Here is a 21,867-nt window from a genome sequence, read left to right as displayed (position 1 = left end):
CTTTGGAAAACCACTAGCCACATTGGCTAGTGAGCAAAAAAGTTAATGTCAAGCCCTGTGTGTGTGTATATATATACTATTATATATATTTATATATATTAAATATGTCTGTGTGTATATACTGTATTTACACACACACATTTATATATATACAGTATATATATATATATATATATATATATATATATATATATATATATATATATATATATATATATACAGACACACACACACACACACACACACACACGTCTGGTTCACTATCTTTGTGGGGACTCTCCATAGACGTAATGGTTTTTATACCATACAAACTGTATATTCTGTCCCCTTACACTAACCCTACCCCTAAACCTACCCATCACAGGAAACATTCTGCATTTTTACTTTCTCAAAACAACTCATCCTGTGTGATTTATAAGCCTTTTGAAAAGTGGGGACCGCTGGCTGGTCCCCACAATGTAGGTGATCTCAGGTTTTACTATTCTTATGGGGACATTTGGTCCCCACAATGTATATAAACAAGGGCACACACACACACACACACACACACACACACACACACACACACACACACACACACACACACACACACACACACACACACACACACACACACACACACAAACAAACACACACACAAACACACACAAACACACACACACACACACACACACACACACACACACACACACACACACACACACACACACACACACACACACACACACACACACACACACACACACACACATAAATATAACATGTAAATACTGTATAATAATATATACACACATATATATTATGTAGAAAAAATAATATTAAAAAATCAATTAATTGATTTGACAGCACTATATTGAACATACACCAAGCATCTAATACAAGCAAAAATTGCAAGACACTCATGGCTGGTAAAATATATATTTGTTCAAGAAAATGTGCCTGCAATATATATATATATATATAGGTATATATATATATAATATATATATATATATATATTGCTGGTGCATTTTCTTGAACAAAGTTCATTTAATTTCATTAAATTGAATGCATAAATGATAGCAATGGTACTTACACCTGGCCCTCTGTCCCCTTTGTCCCCTTTCTCTCCCTGCAACAAAGACAAACTCATAATCTCATTTCTACAATAACTTTATATCAAGTGTCTTCTTTAATCAGCTCTTTATCCTCTACAAGTAACAAAATCTTGTAGAAAAATCTCTTCTCTTACCTTGTCCCCAGGTCTGCCAGCTTCTCCAAGTTCACCGGCTCGTCCTGGTACTCCTGGTATTCCTGGCTTTCCGGGTTCACCTGCCTGTCCTGGTGGACCCTCTGGGCCTCTCTCTCCAATTGCCCTGCCTGGAGGACCCTGTGGGCCAGGCGGCCCTTTCTCACCATGCTCTCCTTTCACACCTCGCTCACCTGGAAGACCTCGTGCACCCTGAAAGCCAGTATGCAAAGAAGAGAGAACAAGGTTTAAAAAAGAAGAGGAGAGGACACTGGAGAAATATGGAGAGTTGCAGGATGTTTTCAAACCAGAACTCAGTTTCAGCACCATGGAGAGCACCAATAGAGTTTTAGCATGCTCTTCATTGGATAAGGTCCTGTAACACGCTACTCCAACTGTTAAAATACCAGACACCACTCTGTCACATAATGTATCCACGATTTTAACTCACATCTGCTCCTGCAGGGCCTCTAGGTCCGACATCTCCTTTATCGCCCCTCTTTCCCTCAGTCTTTGATACTATATTGTTTCGGTCTTCAATTAATAGTTTTAGATCTCTGACCTAAAATGGAAATTTTATGAAAATGATAGGAGAGAGTGACATGTACATCTACATACAAACATGTCAATCTTGTTGATAAATTTCTAAGTACCTCAATGCCAAATTCTGAGAACGCTCTCTTCACATCCTGTGACAAAACCGGGGGAAAATAACATTAGTCATCTTGCTAGCCATGCATGTGTGACTCTGCGTACATGAGTGTTTTCCTTACTGCTACAGTTCCTGGTTTGCCATCCTCTCCTGGATCACCCTGTCAGTCAGAAGAGTTGAATTATTACAGTCAGTTATGCTGAGAACTGCCTTATGTCAGCTCTGAGAGCAGTGAATACACATGCGTAAAAATACACTCACCACATCTCCTTTCAAGCCTGGTAGACCTCTTTCCCCCTACAAAGGTCACATTATGACAACTTAATAATAAAATAATAAAAAAATAAAACACAACACACTCTCTTACACACACACACACACACACACACACACACACACACACACACACACACACACACACACACACACACACACACACACACACACACACACACACACACACACACACACACACACACACACACACACACACACACACACACACACACACACACACACGTATAAACTTACTCTTGCTCCAGCAGCTCCTGGAACTCCAGGTACTCCCTGATTGATAGAAAACAATACATACAGTATGTAAGACAGGATACATAGCTGCATATTGCTGGTAATTCAAACTTCAATGCAATATATGTATTTGGGCTATAATAAATTACTAAACAAGATTTTCACAGTTTTAGAAGAAATATAAGTGGTGCTTTTTTCTCAAGTGCAAAAATACTAAGTCTCTAAAAACAACTTAAGAACCAGCAGTGGTAGAGGTTACTTACAGAGGCTCCTGGAGGGCCCTGGGGCCCTGGAATAGGGATTGCCGACTCCCCTTTAACATAGACCACCTGGAAGAAATAGAGAAGGATAGAGATATACAGCCCTTTGCATACATTTTGATAATTATTGTGGGATTAATAGAGTAGCAGAGTATTCGATTTATATTCAAACATTTGCCAAACACAAACGCACAGGTCCTGGTGGTCCGACGTTTCCAGGAACTCCAGGGGGTCCAATGGGACCTTGCGGGCCAATAAGTCCTGCGATGCCCTGATCACCTTTTATCCCATCTCGACCCTGAGGAAGAGTGAGCAACAGAGAGAGAGAGAAGATGAGAGAAATAACCATGATCCAAATTAATTCCTTAATTAATGGGCATAAATTTGCACATCAAATAAACTCATCAGTGAAGAGTTTCTCCCATAAGGCTGCTGACTCATAATTACTGACTGCACTCAGCATCAAGCACAGGAAGGAGAGCATCCACGCATTTAAAATATGTGTGAGAGTGTGTGTATATGTTTGCGAGTGTGTTTCTATGATTGAAAACATCCATTTAACAACAAATCTGATTTGGGCTGATGGGAAAATTAGCTGTGCGAGACAGATAAAAAACAAAAAGCGAGTAAAAAGGGCAGAGAGACATAATGGCATGGACTGAATAACATAAAGCAACAAAATCTGAGTACATTTAAAGTGAAATGTGGTCACAGGACGAAAACAGCAGGTACAGGCTTAGAGATAGCAGAGTACAAAATGAAACATTATCAGGCGACACTTTGATGCCACATAGAGAATGAGATCCACAAATGGTAATAATAACCTTTTTCATAACATAGGTGTAGGAAAAGTCAGAATGTACATTTTGAAAGTGTTATGTAGTGCCGAGTATGATAAGCTGTGATGGACTTGTCTTGTGTTGTGTTGTGTTGTGTTGTGAAAGGCAGGAAGAGAGTGAGAACAGGATGATCAGGAAGATAAGCACAAGAGACTCACGTCTCTTCCAGCAGCCCCCTGCTCTCCTTTGTCTCCCTGCGAAGGAAGCATAACCAGATTTAATCAGTGAGGCTAATTATCAAAAATTACAATGTAGTCATACAATAGATGTTTTATTACCTTTCGACCATCCTCTCCTGGCACACCGTCCTCGCCCTAAAAAAGTTTGATAGAAAACGAGGCACTAAACACAGACATCTGGATGAGTGCGAGGCGCGTTTTCATAATTTCTGTAATCAAGACTTCCTGTAATCAGCTCTTCCTGTTTTGGTATGAGAACTCTTGTAATTTTGTGCAGCTCATTCAAGCAGTAATTTCTCTTCTAAACGCTTCGTGCGACACGCAGCCATGTATTACAGATATATGACGGGTGCCATCCTGCCCAATATAGCTCCCGCAATTACCACAGCTGGTTCAGGGCTGTGATCAGTAAATCAGAAGAAACTGCAGGACAAGCGGGTTTTGCGTGAACCCAGCTCCAGTGGCGCAATCTATCTGAGTCAGGTTAACTGAACATTAGTACACGGCTGACTGAAATTCCTTACATATTTTGACTATAAAGCATATATTAGGGTGAGTTACCTCCCACTGAATGCTCATTAGGCTGCTAAGAGGGTGATTTATAATCAGCAGGATGGTTTAATTGTCTCATTTATGGAGGACAAGGTGTGGTTACTAAAGTGGAACAAGTGTTTGCTTACTGCATTCTAGATTGAGCTGACTTGATTAAAAAATAAAATTAAAAAATAAACTCAGGAAGTGCCAGCTTGGAAATTCATACATTCTACTCATATTACAATAGGGTTGTTGAAAATATCAACATTAAGGGGCTTGTGAGAATATGGTACATGCATATATTGCATGTACAGTAGATTCAAAGGTTTTTGAATAGATGTTGGGTTCTCAGATTACAGCTTCACTTACAGCTTTTCCAGGCAGTCCTGGTTTCCCATCCTCCCCTGCTTTACCCTTGAAATAAAACAAAACATTATTTTGACGTGATAACGGACTTATGCGCCGGTGTGGGAATTTGTATGGGTAAATGATTTTCCCTACACAAATTAAGCCATGATATTACTCACAGGTGTGCCATCAGTTCCTGGGGGACCAGGTGGTCCTGAAGGCCCCTGAGGCCCTCTTAGTCCCGACAATCCCTAGGACACAACAATTTAATGTTTATTTATCCAGCATCAAAAGTTTCTGACTGAAAAGTGGACTGATTTGTAGCCAAATAGTGGCAACATCATGATACAAAACAAACAGATTTGACATAGGGAGGAAAAGAAGTACTCACATCTCGTCCAGGATCCCCTTGTTTTCCTGGGTCACCCTACAAAACCAAAAACAATTAGGAACTGATTGAGGATTCTTTGAATATTAGGCTGATGCAAGGCTGATCATGAAGTGATCTGACCCGTAATCCAGGAGTTCCAGGAAGACCAGGTTTCCCATCCTGACCGGGTCGTCCATCCAATCCAGCCACTCCTCTTTCTCCCTGCACATGCATACGCACATGTGCGTGAAACAATCAAAATTAGCTGTGACACACACATATTATCCATGCATACAAACACTCAACATCACTGTCAAAATCAAATTTTCAAACCAGCATTGGGTTGTCACCAACTTGAATGAATAATAATGAAAATGGGTTGACTGATAGATCCAGTCTTTGTCATTAACAACACCAAACACATGCCAAACGCAGCAATCATCAGCTTAATGTAATAATCAATGATGCCCCGCCTAAAAACCTACACAATGATTATGAAAGGAACAGAGATCAAAAGGATAAATTACTGTAGATGAGTACTGGTACACAAGTATACGTCACAAGGGTCAGACACAACTGTCTCTCTGAGAGGAAACAGAAAGCTGCAACATGGTTTACAATATTTCTCGAGACATCAGTAAAATCTTGTTTTCTCATTTCCTCCCACTGCGAAACAAACCTTGTTTCAATTCTGTAGCACAAATAGTAAACAAAGATTACTTGTCTTGCAGACAGCCAAAAACTAATAATTGCAGCGCTATAGCGAGACCTGCTATTTAAAACCCCAAGAGGTAAAACCTGACATAATGAAGTGTGTCACAGCTGCTGCAGAATAGAGAGATCCATGACTAAGCAGTTATATTTATACTTTACACTGATGATTAGTGCAGCCAGCGTTACCATTTCAGCCATTTTTCAGCTGTCATCCACTGTATGGCACTTACTTTCAAAATATTGTCATTGCTGTACTCTAAAATAGAATGATTTTGCAAAGGCGCTTACACCTGCCTTTGAAGAAATATTTAAGAAAGCGTCTTATTAGACGCTTCATTCCAAAAGTAATTGACAGCAAAAAAATTGCAGCGCAAGATGAAGCAATGTGTTCAATGTCTTGAACAGACAGAACTTAAGACCATAATGGTAATAGAGGAAAGTGATCAGACATTACAATCCATTTAAAATCAAATTAACTTACATTTAATTTATCCATCTATAAATAAAATCCATTGCAGGTTACGTGAAACTTGGTACTTGGTACAAAAGTGACTTTTTTAATACTTTTATTCAGCAATGACGCATTCTGATCAAAGTGACATTAAAAACTTTTATATTAGCCGCTTCTCCACCGTCAGCCAGAACAGTTATAATAGCGGTAAGAAACGGTTCCAGTTCATTTCCAATTGAGCTTGGTTCGGCACGGCATATCCGTATACAAAATGTATACTGTATATGTAAATATATAATTTATTTTAAATTGTAAAACATTTTATTGCATTTTTGATCAAATAAATGCAGCCTTGGTGGTTTTTTTTCCAAAAACATTTCAAAAATCTTACCGACCCCAAACTTACGGTATGGTAGAGTATATCATATACAAATACAAAGATTGTTAGCTCTGTTCCATTTATTAGCAACTTTTGGATAAATGCTTTGCTCAGCAGTGATTAAGCCAGATAATGATTTTAGTAATTAGGGCTGGGGAAAGAAATCATTCCCAGATGCATTTTAATACTTTTACTGAACAATTTTTTATTTACTTAATTTTAGTTTTTCATTAAAATAGGCGAACTGTAAAACACTACAGGCAAGGGTTGTAAAATATTTGCTAAACTCTTTTGACATTTTTCACGAACATGACATAAAAATCATATTTTGTGTCCAACTGGAGCTAAAGAAACAACAGCCTATTCACGCCTGTCAAATCCAAACATAGAACCCTTAAGCAACCCATAACTTCCACGCATGTTGAAAAGCGAACCACTAGGTCTACTGCATGATTTATCTAAAATGATTTGCGGCTGAAAGGCACAGCTGAAAAATTGATGCATCAAATACTGTTTTGTAATCACATCATGATTCCCTGAATCAAAATTTAAATGGACCTGTGAGGTGTCCCATGTATAAAACTGAACCTGCAGCATTTGCTTTAAGATTCAGAGATCTTAAACCACAAGGCTATTACTACTTCCTGTCAGGTATGTCAGGACCTGTTAATCATACACACATGATTTCAAAATAAAATAATGTTTTGTGCAAAATATGTTTTTTATTTAATTTCTTGAGGTCATGTTAATGTGTTTGGTGTTGTTTTGGGACAGGAGAGTCAAACGCTTTATTCCTCTGGAAATCTACAGCCTGGACACAGTAGCCAGAAAACTAAAGACAGCATGACGTCCCACAGTAAACAGAGAAAACCCTTACCTTGTCTCCTGGACTGCCCCTATCACCTGGGTCACCCTTGAGAAACAGAAAGTAGAATGAGATATTAAAGACTGCTATCAAAAGTAATGACAAATTACTTAATAAAGTGAAAATTAATAAAGTGAGGTTCTATAGATTTAATGACAATTCAGTTATCTGAATATTTAGAAAGAAACCAGTTGTAAAATGCATTGTCACTGCCCTAAGCTCTACTGTGAGTATATCACTATATTTACAGTCAGTATGTACATGGACATAGAGACACAAACAGATTAAAGAAATGTGCAAATGGCTAGAAGGCACAAAAGCACAAAAGAGAGGTACTTACTCTGGCTCCTGGTAGACCACGCTGCCCCTCAGAACCCTAATAAAACAAACAGTTTCAGATACAAATCCTATTACTCACAATAACACATACTGTTTGATCTCCATGCTGACTTACGCTTGGTCCTGCAGGGCCTGAAGCTCCTCCTTCACCCTTTTGACCTTTAGCCCCATGCTCCCCTGGGTCACCTGCCTCTCCCTGGTGTTGGAACGAGTATCACAATGACAAAATCAGAATATGTGTGATAGACAAAATTAAGAGACTATGAACATTTTACTGTACCTTTTCTCCTCTGTCACCTTTCAGCTGTTTCTCTCCAGTTGTCTAACAGAATAAACAAATTCAAAAGATTTCAAAAACAACTACTAATATAAAAGGGGAGGGGGTTAAAAAGAGATAATGATAATAAAAACATACCAAATCTCCAGGCGGCCCAGGGGGACCTTGTATTCCCTATAATTACCCATAATGAAGATAGTTAGATGACAATTTAATTGTTTGTGTGATGGTCCAACCATTTGTGATACAAGTTTTTAATCTTTCACCTGCTCGCCCTTTGGGCCTCTTGGTCCGTTGGGGCCTGGGGTACCCTGCGCAAAACAAAACTCTGATCACATGACCAGACAAAGAAACCAATAATCTGACCCAACAGTGCTAAATATATCGCAGTAGAGATCTGTTGTTGTTTTATTTGGAGGCTAGGTTGATGTTTTTACCTGTATGGTTAGGGCTGTGCAATATAGCCAACTAATTTATCACAATATAATGTTTCATATCGTTCGGTATATCGATAATGATTAACATTTTTATAACCTTTTTTTTTTTAAGTAGAAAAGTTTGAATTTAAACCACTGTTTTTTTATTTATCCACATTATTAAGGCAAACAACAAACTGTATTAGTTTTAGCAGTCAAAAACAAAATAAAATGTAAACAAAACTATCTTCTTTTTGTCTTATATTAAAGGTGGTATCAGCGATTTCAGGCCCAAACATAAATGATCACATTCATCTAATATTTCGCTAGCTGCACGCCCCATAAGCATGCTGTCAAAAAAACGCGTCTCTCTAGGTAGCCTAGGCTCTGAGATCTGCACACAAAAACAGTTGGTATCAACATCACTCAAAACCAAAATAAATAGTGTTCCAACCAATCATCGACAGGGGCGGGTGTTGTGAGGTTTTGCGCTCGTGCACGGCTGCCTATGACGGCTGCACGCGAAAACCTCACAACACCCGCCCCTGTCGGTGATTGGTTGGAACACTATTTGTTTGGGTTTTGATTGTTTGGCCAAACAGACTGAAAACAGCTGTTTTTGTGTGCAGATCTCAGAGCCTAGGCTACCTAGAGAGACGCGTTTTTTTGACAGCATGCTTATGGGGCGTGCAGCTAGCGAAATATTAGATGAATGTGATCATTTATGTTTGGGCCTGAAATCGCTGATACCACCTTTAAGATAAAAAAGTAAGTGTTAAAGAAACTCTTGAACTTGTTCTTGAAAATGTTACAAAATGTGTGCAATGTAAAAGTGTAAACGTAGAACAATCAAGGCAAACTTTGAGGAAGATCAACATCTGTTGTAAGTAGGGGTGTAATGGTTCACAAATTTCTCGGTTTGGTTTGATAGGACACAGTGGTGTCACGGTTTGGTGCATTTTCGATACAGCAAAAAGAAAGAAATGCCAGAGAAATTTATTTAAAAAATTATTTTTAAATAAAAACTTTTAGTTTTATAAATGGGGGTAATCTTTGAAGGATAAACAAATAATGTTTTGGTCATCACATTAAAAATAACATTTAAATATGATAATATTTGAATTTTGAAGAGCTGGAAAAAGATGTGTGACGTACTTAAAAGCATTTTACTAATCCTGCCAAACTTTCATGGTTACAGTTAGTGTTACTACAGTAAATCCATGGTGAATGTTGCTGATCTGTGGACTTAAAGCCTATAATTAGTTCATTCATGGCACAATGTTTCTCCTGGTTTCCACTCCAGCGCTGTTTGATCTAATAGAGATCTACGGTTAATAACAGAGAAATTTGAATGCTTCTCACTAGATCTTGCAGCGATGTTATTACTTCTGTGGCGAATTCAAATGCTTTCTTTACTGGACCTCTTAGCGCTGTGTAGTAACAGTGTCGCTTGATCAAGATACACACAGCTGAACACAAAAGATGATATTTTGAAGAATGTCTTTAACCAAACATTTTATGGGACCCCATTGACTTCCACAGTACTTTTTTCCATACTATGAAAGTCAATGGGGTCCAACAACTGTTTTGTTACTGACATTCTTCAAAATATCTTCTTCTGTGTTCAGCAGAAGAAAGAAATTCATACAGGTTTGGAACAACTTGAGGGTGAGTAAATGATGACAGAATTTTCATTTTTGTGAATGCATGTGCAATTGTCTTTCATTCAGGAATAAAATCCAGACTGAGTATAAATAATTCTGGTTCAAAAAGAAAGTTTGCAAATATTTAGTTCAGCATGACCAAGCCTTAATTCTGATGTAATACATTTAGGCAGCCATATGTCTTACATTTCGTCCATCTTCCCCCGGATCACCCGTGTCTCCTTTTGGCCCAGGTTGACCTAATTGACCCGTTATTCCCTTAAATATTAAAGGAACACTGTTAGGATGTGGCTGGAATATAAGTTACAATGATTCGTAGCATCACATAACAAATCTGCATACTCACTCTTAGACCTCTCTCCCCTGGTTTACCTGGCAACCCTGATTCTCCCTGAAAGACAAGAGAAACAGAGCAATATTACATACAAAAAACACAAACATACTCATAAATAGAGAAAAGAAATAGGGAAAACGTACTGGAATACCATCCTCTCCTTTGTCTCCTTTTAGTCCCTATAAAAAAAACCCCAAGAGATTAGACTTAATGAAATAATGAAATTGTATGTATGCACTGTTACAAGAACAGTTTACAAAATCTTATTCACTAAAAATAATTACACCTTCATAAATAACGATACAATACTATATTTCTGAGGCTACAGGCGCACATACAGTATCTTTAATTGAGTGTGGAGTAACATCTGAAGACACCTATTACCTTGACTACTTGTTACTTCTCTGAGAAAGAAAGTTGTTAGAAGAAAAACAAGAAAGAGTTAAATGTTAAAAACAGAATAGTCAGAGAGAGATGGTAAAAGTAGTAACTTTCAGAAAGACCTAATATGACAGACACACTTAAACCCCCAAAAAATGTTGGTTAATGACTATTATTTGCAGATGAAGTTGTTAGAAGCAGCATTTAGGCCTGTGTTCATGTATAAAAGTGTGTAGACTCTCACATCTTTCCCTCTGGGGCCCATGGGCCCCTGTGAACCAGGATTGCCTGCCTCCCCTCTCTCCCCTGAGTCACCTTGATTGCCCTAGAGTCACACAGAGAAAAGAGGGCGAGCAATATATGACAACTTATTCAGGCTAATGCGGAGTCACTGGAATGAGAGAGACAGTTTAAGGGCCCACTTTACCTTCGCACCAGGTTTTCCAGACAATCCAATGAGACCCTGAATAGATAAATAAAAAGAATAATCTTTCTTTCTTATTGATAGGATGGGGAAATGTAGATGTGCTATCTATTTCTGGTTTCTTTAAACTGATCTATTTAAATACAGTTACAGAACTATACAGTTCGACATTCGTAATGTTATTATTCAGTTGCAATTGTTTTTCTTTCATGCATTTATTTGCATGATGAAATGTGATTAGTCTTCTTCCACTGCAAATATGGAGTCACTTTGTGTTGATTTTCATGCACAAAAGACAAAAAACAAGAAGTGACATTTAGATTTTTACATTTATGCAATTAGCAGACAATTCTATCCAAAGTGACTAAAGAGGAACAAAAGCAATTCGTCAAGTACCCAACAATTCTTGTAATATATAATGTCATGTTTATTAGATAACTAGACTATGTTGAATGTTATGACTACTACTACAGCAGTTGATTCGGCATTTCATTTCCACAGAACAAAAGCCCTGAAACCAAAGCTTTACTGCTATACTTTTACTGCTTTCCATGCTCTGGTATTTTCATCTGCAAATGCAAATCTAGTGTAGGCTTGCTGCAGTAGTCAGTGTTACCGGTGTTACACGATGTTCAGTCGTACACCGATTACATTACTTGCCCATTACGGCACTGCCCACACTGTTGTTTTGCTTTTTTATAGAAATAAAAAACATTTTGTTCAGTTGGACAACGGACACTACAGTTACAAACTGAAAGCATCTGCTCCATACAGAACGAGCTGCAGAGTAGCAGCACAGTGCAGCAGGAGTCAGATTTCACTTATCACGTGAAGAGAGTAAGGAGAGATGACTGACAAGACGGTGGCAAATGATTCGGTGCGGAAAAGATCCTGAATACATGTGATCATGAATTTTGAAAGCGAAGTAAAAAGCGAGCATGCATTCAAAAGCGATTTTGATACCCCGCATACTGATAGCGGCTCCTTGATGGCCTCAAATTATAGGCCTATATACACAGAGTACACTTGATCTCTAACAGGGTTTCTGCAGGTTTCAGTAAGTCAAATTTAAGACCTTTTTAAGTCATTTTAAGACCATAAAGATTGAAATTTAAGACCTACACGACGCATTATCCAAGTTAGATAGATAGTTACCTCGGGATCATTAAAGTATCTATCTATATATCTTTCTATCTATCTAGGATTATCTGATGTGTGTGGTTTTTTTTTAGATTTTTTTTATAGAAAATTGTACTTTTGCATATTAAACTGTAAAAACACAATAACTGTTGATTTTAGTTGATCATAATTGATCATAACTAGAGAGGAAATGATGAGATGATTAAAGTGACCAAAATTATCACGGTTATCACAGAATCCTGTTCAAAAAGTACTAATACTACAGAATGAAGTCAATTCAACAAGTTTTATGTCGAAAAACAGCAAATAACAAATTGATTAGCATCAATATGCACTTTTTGTTTACGTGAACATTAAAATACCATTAAAAATGATGGCCAGATTTTAAAAGAGTGTCTTGCAACATGTTATCTACTAACATGTACAAGTCCAAATAAAGTTTTGACAAAAAAGGTTTTATACAAAGATAAACCTCATATTTCAGCCTTTAAATATTGGAAAGTGGTGATTGGTTGGTTCCTGTCACATGACCTGCGATGCGTTTGCGGCATTCTGAAAAGTTGAGATTTTTTTCATCTCGTTGCGTCTGGTAAAAAAAATGAGCGCGTCGCTTCAATTATGAGCGTGCTTGCCGCGTGCCTACATTTGAACAAACTTGAGCGCGCAAAAGACGCGATATGTGAACGGCCTCTGGCGAGCTAGCTCATATCAAGCCACGAGCGACTGGTAGCACGCGAGCGACGTGTTGGAGACCCCTGCTAGAGCTCCGCTTTGTAGGCTACAACTCGATACTTTTTTGCTACTTTGTAATAACTTTCTGCGGCCAGCGTTTCTGGAAATGAACGAGGGTAAACACTTTTTAAGACCTGACTAAATGAAATTTAAGACCTAGGATGAAAATCTGGCCGGTTTTAAGACTTTTTAAGGCCTTAAATTTAAAGTTCAGAATTTTAGACTTTTTAAGACCCCGCGGAAACCCTGTCTAATTTGTAAGCGAATGTGAAAAGTGAGCACGCATTCTAATTCAAACCCCTACCACACCACCCCAGGTGTTCTAGGTAATACCGGTATTGTCACAAGTTTATATATCGGTGTGAACATTTCCTCCCTGTGAAAGTCATGAAGACAAACTTACCCGATCGCCTTGGTCCCCTTTAGGTCCGGGTTGGCCGGGCTCTCCTGCTCCAGGGGCACCCTGTGGGACAGATTAGAAAGGTTCAATAATGCAGTTTCACAATTTCAGTTGCACCTTGAAATTAATCTTATGAATCCATTTCTGAATAATAAGAATAATAAGAGCTTATTTCACAAGTCTGTGTGATCACCATAAACAAACTCAATGTCAACATACAGTTGTGGTCAGAATTATTGGCAGCCCTGGTAAATATGATCAAAGATGGCTGTGAAAAATAAATCTGCATTGTTTATCCTTTTGTTCTTTCATTCCAAAATTTCACAAACATTTAACCTTTCATTGAAGTAAAATAATTGAAAGTGGGAAAAAAAAATCACATTATGAAATAAATGGTTTTCTCCAAAACACTTTGGCCACAATTATTGGCACCCTTTCATTAAATACTTCTTGTAACCTCCTTTTGCCAAGACAGCTCTGGACAGTTTTCTCCTATAATGCCTGATGAGTTTGGAGAACACCTGACAAGAGATCAGAGAACATTCCTCCAAAATGAATCTCTCCAGGTCCTTCAGATTCCCAGTTCCATGTTGGTGCTTCTTCTCTTCAGTTCAGCCCAGTCATTTTCTATAGGGCTCTGTTCAGGGAACTGGGTAGGCCATGGCAGAAACTTCATTTTGTACACAATGACACATTTTTGTGTTGATTTTGATGTTTGTTTTGGATCGTTGTCCTGATGGAAGATCCAACCACTGGCCATTATAAGATTTCTAGCAGAGGCTGTCAGGTTTAGATTTTTAATCTGTTGCTATTTGCTAATGTCCAGGATCTCCTGGTAACATTAAAGATCCAGCATTATAGTATATCTAACCGTGGATATGGGGTACTTTTTATCCGTTTGGTTTAAACCCATCTGGGTCTTGCTGCCAAAAAGCTTTTTTTGTTTGTTTCATCTGACCACAGAATCCTGTCCCTTTTGAAGTTCCAGTCGTGTCTGACAACTGAATATGTTGGAGTTTGTTCTTGGATGAGCGAGGCAGATTTTTCTTGAAACCCTCCCAACCAACATGTGGTGATGTATGGGTTGTTTGAATTTTTTTAAAAGCTTTCTGACCCTAAGACTCAACTAATCTCTGCAATTCTCCATCTGTGATCATTGGAGAGTCAGAACTATATTCTTTGGTTTTACTCATTGTGATGGATGATTTAGGGAATTTGGCCTTTGTGTTTCCTCATATTTAAACTCCTGTGAAACAAGTCATAGCTAGACAATTTCATGTTCCTACTCACCCTGGTCTTCTAAAAAATGTAAATATGAATGGGAATATACTTCAGAGATATTTTACTCATAAAAAAATTCTAGGGGTGCTAATAATTGTGGCCAACATGTTTTGGAGAAATACATTTATTTCATAATGTGATTTATCCCCCACTTTACATTTTTTTACTTCAATGATTTTTGCACAATTTTTTAATAAAAGACCAAAAGGATAAACAATGCAGATTTATTTTTACAGCCATCTTTGATCATATTTATCAGGGGTGCCAATCATTTTGACCACAACTGTAAGTGTAATTCCTCACCATCTCATAAGAGCAGGCGGTTTCCCAGATGAACACCTTCATTCATTCACAAAACTCACCCTTTCCCCTTTTTGTCCTGCATCTCCTTTATCACCTTTAGCACCATCAGGACCTGCAAAGCCCCTTTCACCCTAAAAGAAGAAATAGTTAAAATAGTTGAAGTTTTGAATGGAGCTTTGGCATTAAAAATCTGATTTTGCTGGTTTTGTACCATCTAAATGTCAGTATAAAAAAAGATTTAGACTTAAGAATAAAATGGAAATACTGTTATCTGACACAGACAAAGTCTCTGCATTGTTCTCAAAAGTCATACCCGCTCTCCTTTTCTCCCAAATGAACCTGGACCCTGCTAAAAAAAAAAGCCACAGTGAAGACCGTCACCATCAAGACGACAATTACAAATGCATGAAACATTCATATACATTTTAAAACATGAAAAGTCTGATCTTACACTGCTTCCTGGTTCCCCTTTTGCACCTTCGGTGCCCTTATAGCAAACAGAGACACATAAATTCATGTATACGTATATATACATATACATACATATATATATGTATATATATATATATATATATATATAATGCATGATTAATGCTGTTTGTTGACATCTTTACTTACCTTCTCTCCAGGAAGGCCATTGCTCCCTGGCAAACCCTGAGGGCACATATAAATTATTTACAACATGCATGTACACTCATGCATTTTCACATGGCTTGTGACTTATCAAAGTTAGTGCAGCCACTCACCCTCAGTCCTTGAGGTCCAGGTGGGCCTGCTGAACCTTTATCTCCCTAACATACAAACAAAAACAGATACAAAGAAGTACAGTATTACTCACAGCTATCTGTATATAAAAAAAATATATATCTATGCTATATCTATATCTATCTTATGTAGCTTTAAGGGCACACCTTTTCTCCTGCTGGACCTGAAAGGCCTCGGTCACCCTAAAAAAATATCAAAATGATACAAAGAATGATATCAAAATGAAATCTCACTAATTTAAATTGTTGTACTATCTTTGTTAAAGGTGAATTAAACGATTTAGCACACATAACATTCAAAACAAGCCTGAAGAACACTAAAGAGCATAATGAATACAAATCTGGATACATTGATAGAGAGATGTTTCAGATCATGTGTAGACACATACTCACCTTGGGTCCATCTGAACCAGGAGCTCCAGTCTGTCCTCGGTCACCCTGAAGGAACAATCAAAAACAAAATCAACTGATTCATAGATTATGCATTTAGAAAGTTTGATGACACAAGTCACAATAAAGTCATGGACTGAATTTGTTTCTTTACCTTACTTCCGCTTTCACCTGGAGGTCCCCGGGGACCCTGAAACAAAATAACAAGAATAAAAGAAGAATAAGAATGAATGTTAGAGTGAGCATGAAACATATTAGTGAAAGATTTTCATACCCGATCACCAGGGTCTCCGGTGTCTCCTTGGGGGCCTGGTTTACCCTCAACACTCTCACCCTGCAACACCATCACACACACAGGCCAGGTTAAGGAAATGCATTCATAGACAAGAAAACCAGACATTTTACAAAAACCCACACAAATAAAATTGCTTACAAACAAAGTATATATATATATGTGTGTGTGTGTGTGTGTGTGTGTGTGTGTGTGTGTGTGTGTGTGTGTGTGTGTCAGACAAAAACATACAGTTTCTCCTTTAACTCCTTTTTGTCCAGTCAGTCCTCGTGGGCCCTGTGGACCAGATGGTCCAGGACTTCCCTAAAAACACACAAATACCATTAAGTGCATGCAATAAAAACTCAAAAACACACATTGTAGTCCACACAACCAATTTACAGCAGCGGTCACACATACATACGTCAACATCCATTTACACTGCCACTTTGTCATGAATAATGAAAACACTCACGGGTTCACCGGCATCTCCTTTGGCAGCTACCCCACTGCCCACTCCGGGAGGACCCTATTAATCAGAATAAACAGATCAAAACATTTATGTTCAAGAAATGTGCCTAATTGTCATAACAGATGTAAGTATGCCATCATAGAGTTCTCACAGTGATTAGATTACTTTATCCTTGTTGAATCCCTAAAACAACATAGGACACTGCTTCTCCACATATAAAATAATTATTATTGCATTCAAATTCACTAGAAATGCATCGTAAAATTAATTTCATTTCTATCAGTGGAGTGTGGTGGACTTCTGAAATTATGCAAAACATTTTTTTAACTAATGTAAATTCTTGTTCCATCTGATGTTTACATAGATTGTGTGTTAAAGGCATATGAAATACCATGTTCCTAATATATGGAATACATGCAATAAATACAATAATATTTCTCAATAATATTTCTGTATGTATAACATACACTGAAAAATAGACTAAAAACATGCTTCATGTGGTAATGTATAAATTAATTGATTGTCAGAAAAATGATTTAACATTACATTATTGAATAAGCCTAAACATGCTTTGTCGCTTTTGGACAGTGTAACTCTAGAAATATAGTGGTTTACACACCATTGTGTAAACCTTATTTCATAATATTTGAAACCTGTAAACCTGTCTTATATCATAATATTTGTTCTGTATTATTGTTATACTGTCAATTGTTTTCTCATCTTTTTTGAGAAGGAATTTTATCATAAGAATTTATATCGACTCACCCTCTCTCCAGGGCTGCCTTTGTCACCCTGCAGGAAAATGAAATGAAACACAAAAACAGACAGGACATGATTAGCTGAAGGCATATCTGAAACTTCAAACAGTGAAAATAATGAATTACATTTAATTACAGGTGCAAGTCTCAAAATGTCCCGTTTACATAGCAACTTCCAGTAGCATCTCGAATACTATCTGTATAAACGTGCAACAGGAGCCAACCCCGTATTCTCTTATGAGCAACACAGTGTCCAAAGAAATATCAAAGATGGTGACGCCCATAAAACTGAAAGGTATTATCACTTTTGACACAACAGGAGTCCAATCGAGCCATGAGTTCAATCATCAAGCCTTCTGTTATATCTGGGGTGGTGAAGAGGAGCCATACTGCACATTGAGAGACACTTTAAACAGAAAAGGCAAAGGATTCTGACCTTAATAGGAAGCCCAGGAGAGCCTGGCAACCCAGGGCGACCATCCTGTCCAGACAGACCTTGTGGACCTGCCTCTCCTTTTGCCCCAACCACACCTGGACGACCAGGAGTGCCCTAAAAAGACAGAGAGACATAGAACGGGTAATGTAATGTTTTTGAGTGCTCATACATTCTGCTTTTTTGTCACTGTGCAGGTGTGAGTGATTTTCTTGTGTTTCTTACAGGGATCCCTGGGATTCCTGGCTCCCCTTTACGGCCTGGTAAACCTCCTCCAACAGCAGATCCAGATTCCCCCTGTAGTAAACAGTAAAATCCTGCTAAATAAAGGGGTAGAGTAGAGCAGTGAGAGATTCATTTTAATTTCAATATCTTACCCTTTCACCTTTCTCTCCCTTCAATCCCTGAGGCCCCACAAGACCTGGGTCTCCCTGTAAAACAAAACAGATAAAACATTTTGTAAGAGTTTGTGTATGTTTTTTGTCTATATATGTAGTGTGTTAATGAGTACTCACAGGGTCTCCTCTAACACCTGGTAATCCCTGACTGCCCTAAACAGAATGTCATCACACAATGAACTTACGTTAGAAATCAGTTAGTGAGAATTTGTTTAGCTTTAATATTTTAAGTGGCACTGTTTTAAAGGGGATTTAAATAATTAAGAGATTAAGAGGTTTTATTATGCATCTAGCCCTGATTATTACCATTCATGTTATGCATTTAGATGTACAGTACATATTTCCATAAATACCTGTTTTAACAGCACCACTTAATTACATTGTTCATGTTTCATTCTTACTGGTAGTCCAACTGCACCAGAACGACCTGGAACACCTGGACTGCCGTCCAATCCTGGAAAACCCTGAAAAAGATGGAAAGAAACAAATAGAGAGGGTGAGAGTACAACAACATGTGTGATCTGTGCGCGTATGTGTGTATGCATAATTAAGTGCCACTTACTCTCTCGCCTTTCTCTCCTCTCACTCCCAGACCACTGCCTGGTTGACCTGGTGGCCCCTCTGGTCCTCTGGGGCCCTCACGACCCGATAAACCATCACGGCCCTATTTAAAAAACAAACACAAAGAATTAGACTGACATTTACTCCAGCATGTAGAAACAAATTGTTTCTAAGCAAGAATTAATGCATTCCATTGTGTAGATGAACAAACATAGCTAAATGTGCATGTAGATGAACTTACAGGCTCGCCTTTCCTTCCATCTACTCCATCTCTGCCTCTTTCACCCTGTATACACACAAAAAGACATAATGTATTCACAAGAAAACTACAGTAAAAATAAAGGCCAACAAGTCAACTTGCAGTGTTTATGTGCAAAAACAAAAAGAAAGACACCACAATTACCTTCTGACCCTGTTCCCCTTTAGCACCCTGCAACAAAGACATAAGTAAACATCTTTTGTGGTACAAAACCAAAACTTGCTTAAGTGTATATGCAGCTTTTATGTAATTATGTTTGGATGTTTGTGTATTTTCAATGTATTTACCCTGGGGCACTCTACTGTACAAGGCCCTGTCTAAAAGGAGACAACAAATCAAAGTGAGTCATTTTTGTTCCAGGTCTTCTTTTCTCATCAATAGACACTATAAGAGAGGTTTGAAACCTTCTGCTGTATCATGACTCTCGCAGGCTTGACAGGCCAAGCAAGCGTCATAATAAAAAAATGATGATACGACATTAATGACAGCTTAGACGGATGGATTGTATCTGACCGTGCCACCGGTCCCCCGTGCAAGGCCACAGAGGAGGTCTGCCAGGTCGGGGTGGAGACCATAGAGCTGATTTGTGTCTTGAGCAAAGATCAGATTCTGAGTGCTGCCATCAGTCACTGCCAAACGGAGCTCTGTAGGGTCTGCCCGTCCAATTCCTACCGCCAACACTGTCACACCTGAGGGACAGAATTATCACAGCGCTAACTCACTCATATGAACATGGGACAGAGCAGCCGGGATGGTTTGCTGTGTGTTTTTGTAAATTGAATATGTTGGGTCTGATTTTGTATGGCTTACCATCAGCTCTAACAGTGGCAGCAGGTTTGCTAAGATCATCGGTTGACTTCTCATCAGCGATAATAACAACCACCCCAGGAACGCCAGACCTCCGACCTGCTGCCGTGCTCAGCAAAAACTGACGCGCGTATGTCATTGCCCGGCCTGCACATAAAATCAGAAAATATCAGTACACTCACGTTCAACATAATGATACCATATATATAATTTAGATTCTGATGAAAAAAATATATATTTTGAAATTAAACTAAACTTTGGTGTTATGTTTTGTCACAGTTAAAACCCCCTTCAATGCTCTCATTAAGGTGGAAAAAATTTACATATATAACATGACCTGGACATTCACATACTTACTCCTGGTACACCAACATTAAAAAAGGATAGCCACAAAGTTTAAAAATGTTAATTAAAAATTAAAACATACAAACTAACCTATATTATTTCCTGGTCTGTCATTGAATGGGATGGACAAAATATCCCGCAGAAGGCTCTCACTGTTGCTATGACGATTGAGGAGGAAGCGCACTTTTGGATCTTCACTGTACATCACTACCCCCATCTGGAGCAAACAGGTATTACAAGCACTTCATTAACACTGGCCTGCTCAATGCTTCATTCACTCTGTCAGAAGAGGGTACTCTCAATTTACATATATATATATATATATTTATATATATATATATATATATAAGTGAATATCATGACTACAGTACATAGTATAGTACATAGTACCTAGTATAAAAAGATAGAAAGAAACGCACCTGAGAGTCTCTGGGACCGATGGAGGTGAAGGATCTAGCAGAACTAGCCAACATAGACAACACACGTGCTCCCAGACCCGAGCGATCACGAGACGCAGGAACAAGGAAGACTACATCCAAACGGCCTCCAACACACACTAAAACATGGATGCATTAAACATATTAAGCTATGAATACAGTTGAAGAACAATACAGTCAATAGAACAATGTTGCAATTCATGTAGTCCATTAAATCATCACTGCTGTTTGCAGAACAACTAGAAACATTTGTTACCCAGCTACACAGCCATGAAATCTTGGCTTGTAAAAATAAAGCTATGCTAAAAATTAAGCTAATATAAGCACACAGCTATGTGTGTTTTTCTGTATAAATGATGACTACATTCATTGCACATTGATAGTGTGTTAAAGTACAACATGACATCAAGCACTATGACCATTTGTCGGTCTCTGTAACTTTGAAAAAACTGCTAGTAGTGAGAGTATGTAGTGAGCGAAACATGTCCCTGTGACTGACTAGTATAATGGCATGTTGTTCACTGTAATCACACTGCAAGCTATAATTTGCCTCAACTTCAAAGTCAAGAGAGTACTGTATGAAATAAACCCACAAAGGTTTTACTGAAAGAGTGGAGTCAGACCTGTATTTTCTATAAACATCATTGTTACTTATTTTAGAGTAAAAAATAATGGTAAATTAAATATATTGCTCATACTGAACACAAATGCATATAAATACTGAAATAAGTACTTACATTTGTTAAAATACCAATAATATAGTATGTTTTATTTAGTGCTGTCAATCGATTAAAAAAATTTGCAATTAACAACACTTACGTTTTTATAGGTTTATATTTAGTTTATATATTTTATAATGTAATAATTTCACAGTTAATCTCCAAATTAATTTAGAAAAAACATAAAGATAGTATACTAGTTTTATGGCATCTTT

The 21,867-nt window shown here is 38.0% G+C and overlaps 1 protein-coding gene across 1 annotated transcript in view; it reads right to left on the bottom strand.

The window, feature by feature from the left end:
- Nucleotides 1-21,867, bottom strand: part of col7a1 (collagen, type VII, alpha 1) — a 70,018-nt gene that overhangs the window by 22,589 nt on the left and 25,562 nt on the right. Inside the window, exons 26-77 of the mRNA XM_081379845.1 lie at nt 20,916-21,052; nt 20,587-20,713; nt 20,155-20,298; nt 19,858-20,033; nt 19,632-19,661; nt 19,489-19,515; nt 19,327-19,371; nt 19,087-19,188; nt 18,926-18,988; nt 18,642-18,677; nt 18,504-18,557; nt 18,352-18,423; nt 18,130-18,243; nt 17,701-17,727; nt 16,939-16,992; nt 16,716-16,787; nt 16,467-16,526; nt 16,347-16,382; nt 16,196-16,240; nt 15,950-15,985; nt 15,785-15,829; nt 15,657-15,692; nt 15,490-15,525; nt 15,352-15,387; nt 15,098-15,169; nt 13,458-13,517; nt 11,186-11,221; nt 11,003-11,083; nt 10,521-10,556; nt 10,390-10,434; nt 10,230-10,301; nt 8,230-8,274; nt 8,102-8,137; nt 7,967-8,008; nt 7,802-7,882; nt 7,688-7,723; nt 7,360-7,395; nt 5,080-5,160; nt 4,960-4,995; nt 4,748-4,819; nt 4,590-4,634; nt 3,786-3,821; nt 3,666-3,701; nt 2,862-2,966; nt 2,672-2,737; nt 2,412-2,447; nt 2,142-2,177; nt 2,002-2,040; nt 1,882-1,917; nt 1,680-1,790; nt 1,232-1,441; nt 1,076-1,111 (exon numbers count right to left, since the gene is read on the bottom strand). Coding sequence (XP_081235971.1) covers nt 1,076-1,111; nt 1,232-1,441; nt 1,680-1,790; nt 1,882-1,917; nt 2,002-2,040; nt 2,142-2,177; nt 2,412-2,447; nt 2,672-2,737; nt 2,862-2,966; nt 3,666-3,701; nt 3,786-3,821; nt 4,590-4,634; nt 4,748-4,819; nt 4,960-4,995; nt 5,080-5,160; nt 7,360-7,395; nt 7,688-7,723; nt 7,802-7,882; nt 7,967-8,008; nt 8,102-8,137; nt 8,230-8,274; nt 10,230-10,301; nt 10,390-10,434; nt 10,521-10,556; nt 11,003-11,083; nt 11,186-11,221; nt 13,458-13,517; nt 15,098-15,169; nt 15,352-15,387; nt 15,490-15,525; nt 15,657-15,692; nt 15,785-15,829; nt 15,950-15,985; nt 16,196-16,240; nt 16,347-16,382; nt 16,467-16,526; nt 16,716-16,787; nt 16,939-16,992; nt 17,701-17,727; nt 18,130-18,243; nt 18,352-18,423; nt 18,504-18,557; nt 18,642-18,677; nt 18,926-18,988; nt 19,087-19,188; nt 19,327-19,371; nt 19,489-19,515; nt 19,632-19,661; nt 19,858-20,033; nt 20,155-20,298; nt 20,587-20,713; nt 20,916-21,052 — 3,269 coding nt within the window. The remainder of the gene's footprint in view (nt 1-1,075; nt 1,112-1,231; nt 1,442-1,679; nt 1,791-1,881; nt 1,918-2,001; nt 2,041-2,141; nt 2,178-2,411; nt 2,448-2,671; nt 2,738-2,861; nt 2,967-3,665; nt 3,702-3,785; nt 3,822-4,589; nt 4,635-4,747; nt 4,820-4,959; nt 4,996-5,079; nt 5,161-7,359; nt 7,396-7,687; nt 7,724-7,801; nt 7,883-7,966; nt 8,009-8,101; nt 8,138-8,229; nt 8,275-10,229; nt 10,302-10,389; nt 10,435-10,520; nt 10,557-11,002; nt 11,084-11,185; nt 11,222-13,457; nt 13,518-15,097; nt 15,170-15,351; nt 15,388-15,489; nt 15,526-15,656; nt 15,693-15,784; nt 15,830-15,949; nt 15,986-16,195; nt 16,241-16,346; nt 16,383-16,466; nt 16,527-16,715; nt 16,788-16,938; nt 16,993-17,700; nt 17,728-18,129; nt 18,244-18,351; nt 18,424-18,503; nt 18,558-18,641; nt 18,678-18,925; nt 18,989-19,086; nt 19,189-19,326; nt 19,372-19,488; nt 19,516-19,631; nt 19,662-19,857; nt 20,034-20,154; nt 20,299-20,586; nt 20,714-20,915; nt 21,053-21,867) is intronic.

This window comes from Scardinius erythrophthalmus (genome assembly GCF_964197995.2).
Source record: "Scardinius erythrophthalmus genome assembly, chromosome: 12".
In the NCBI taxonomy this organism is placed as follows: Eukaryota; Metazoa; Chordata; class Actinopteri; order Cypriniformes; family Leuciscidae; genus Scardinius; species Scardinius erythrophthalmus.
The sequence above is the reverse complement of the archived record's forward strand: the minus strand, read 5'-3'. Positions and strand labels throughout refer to the sequence as shown.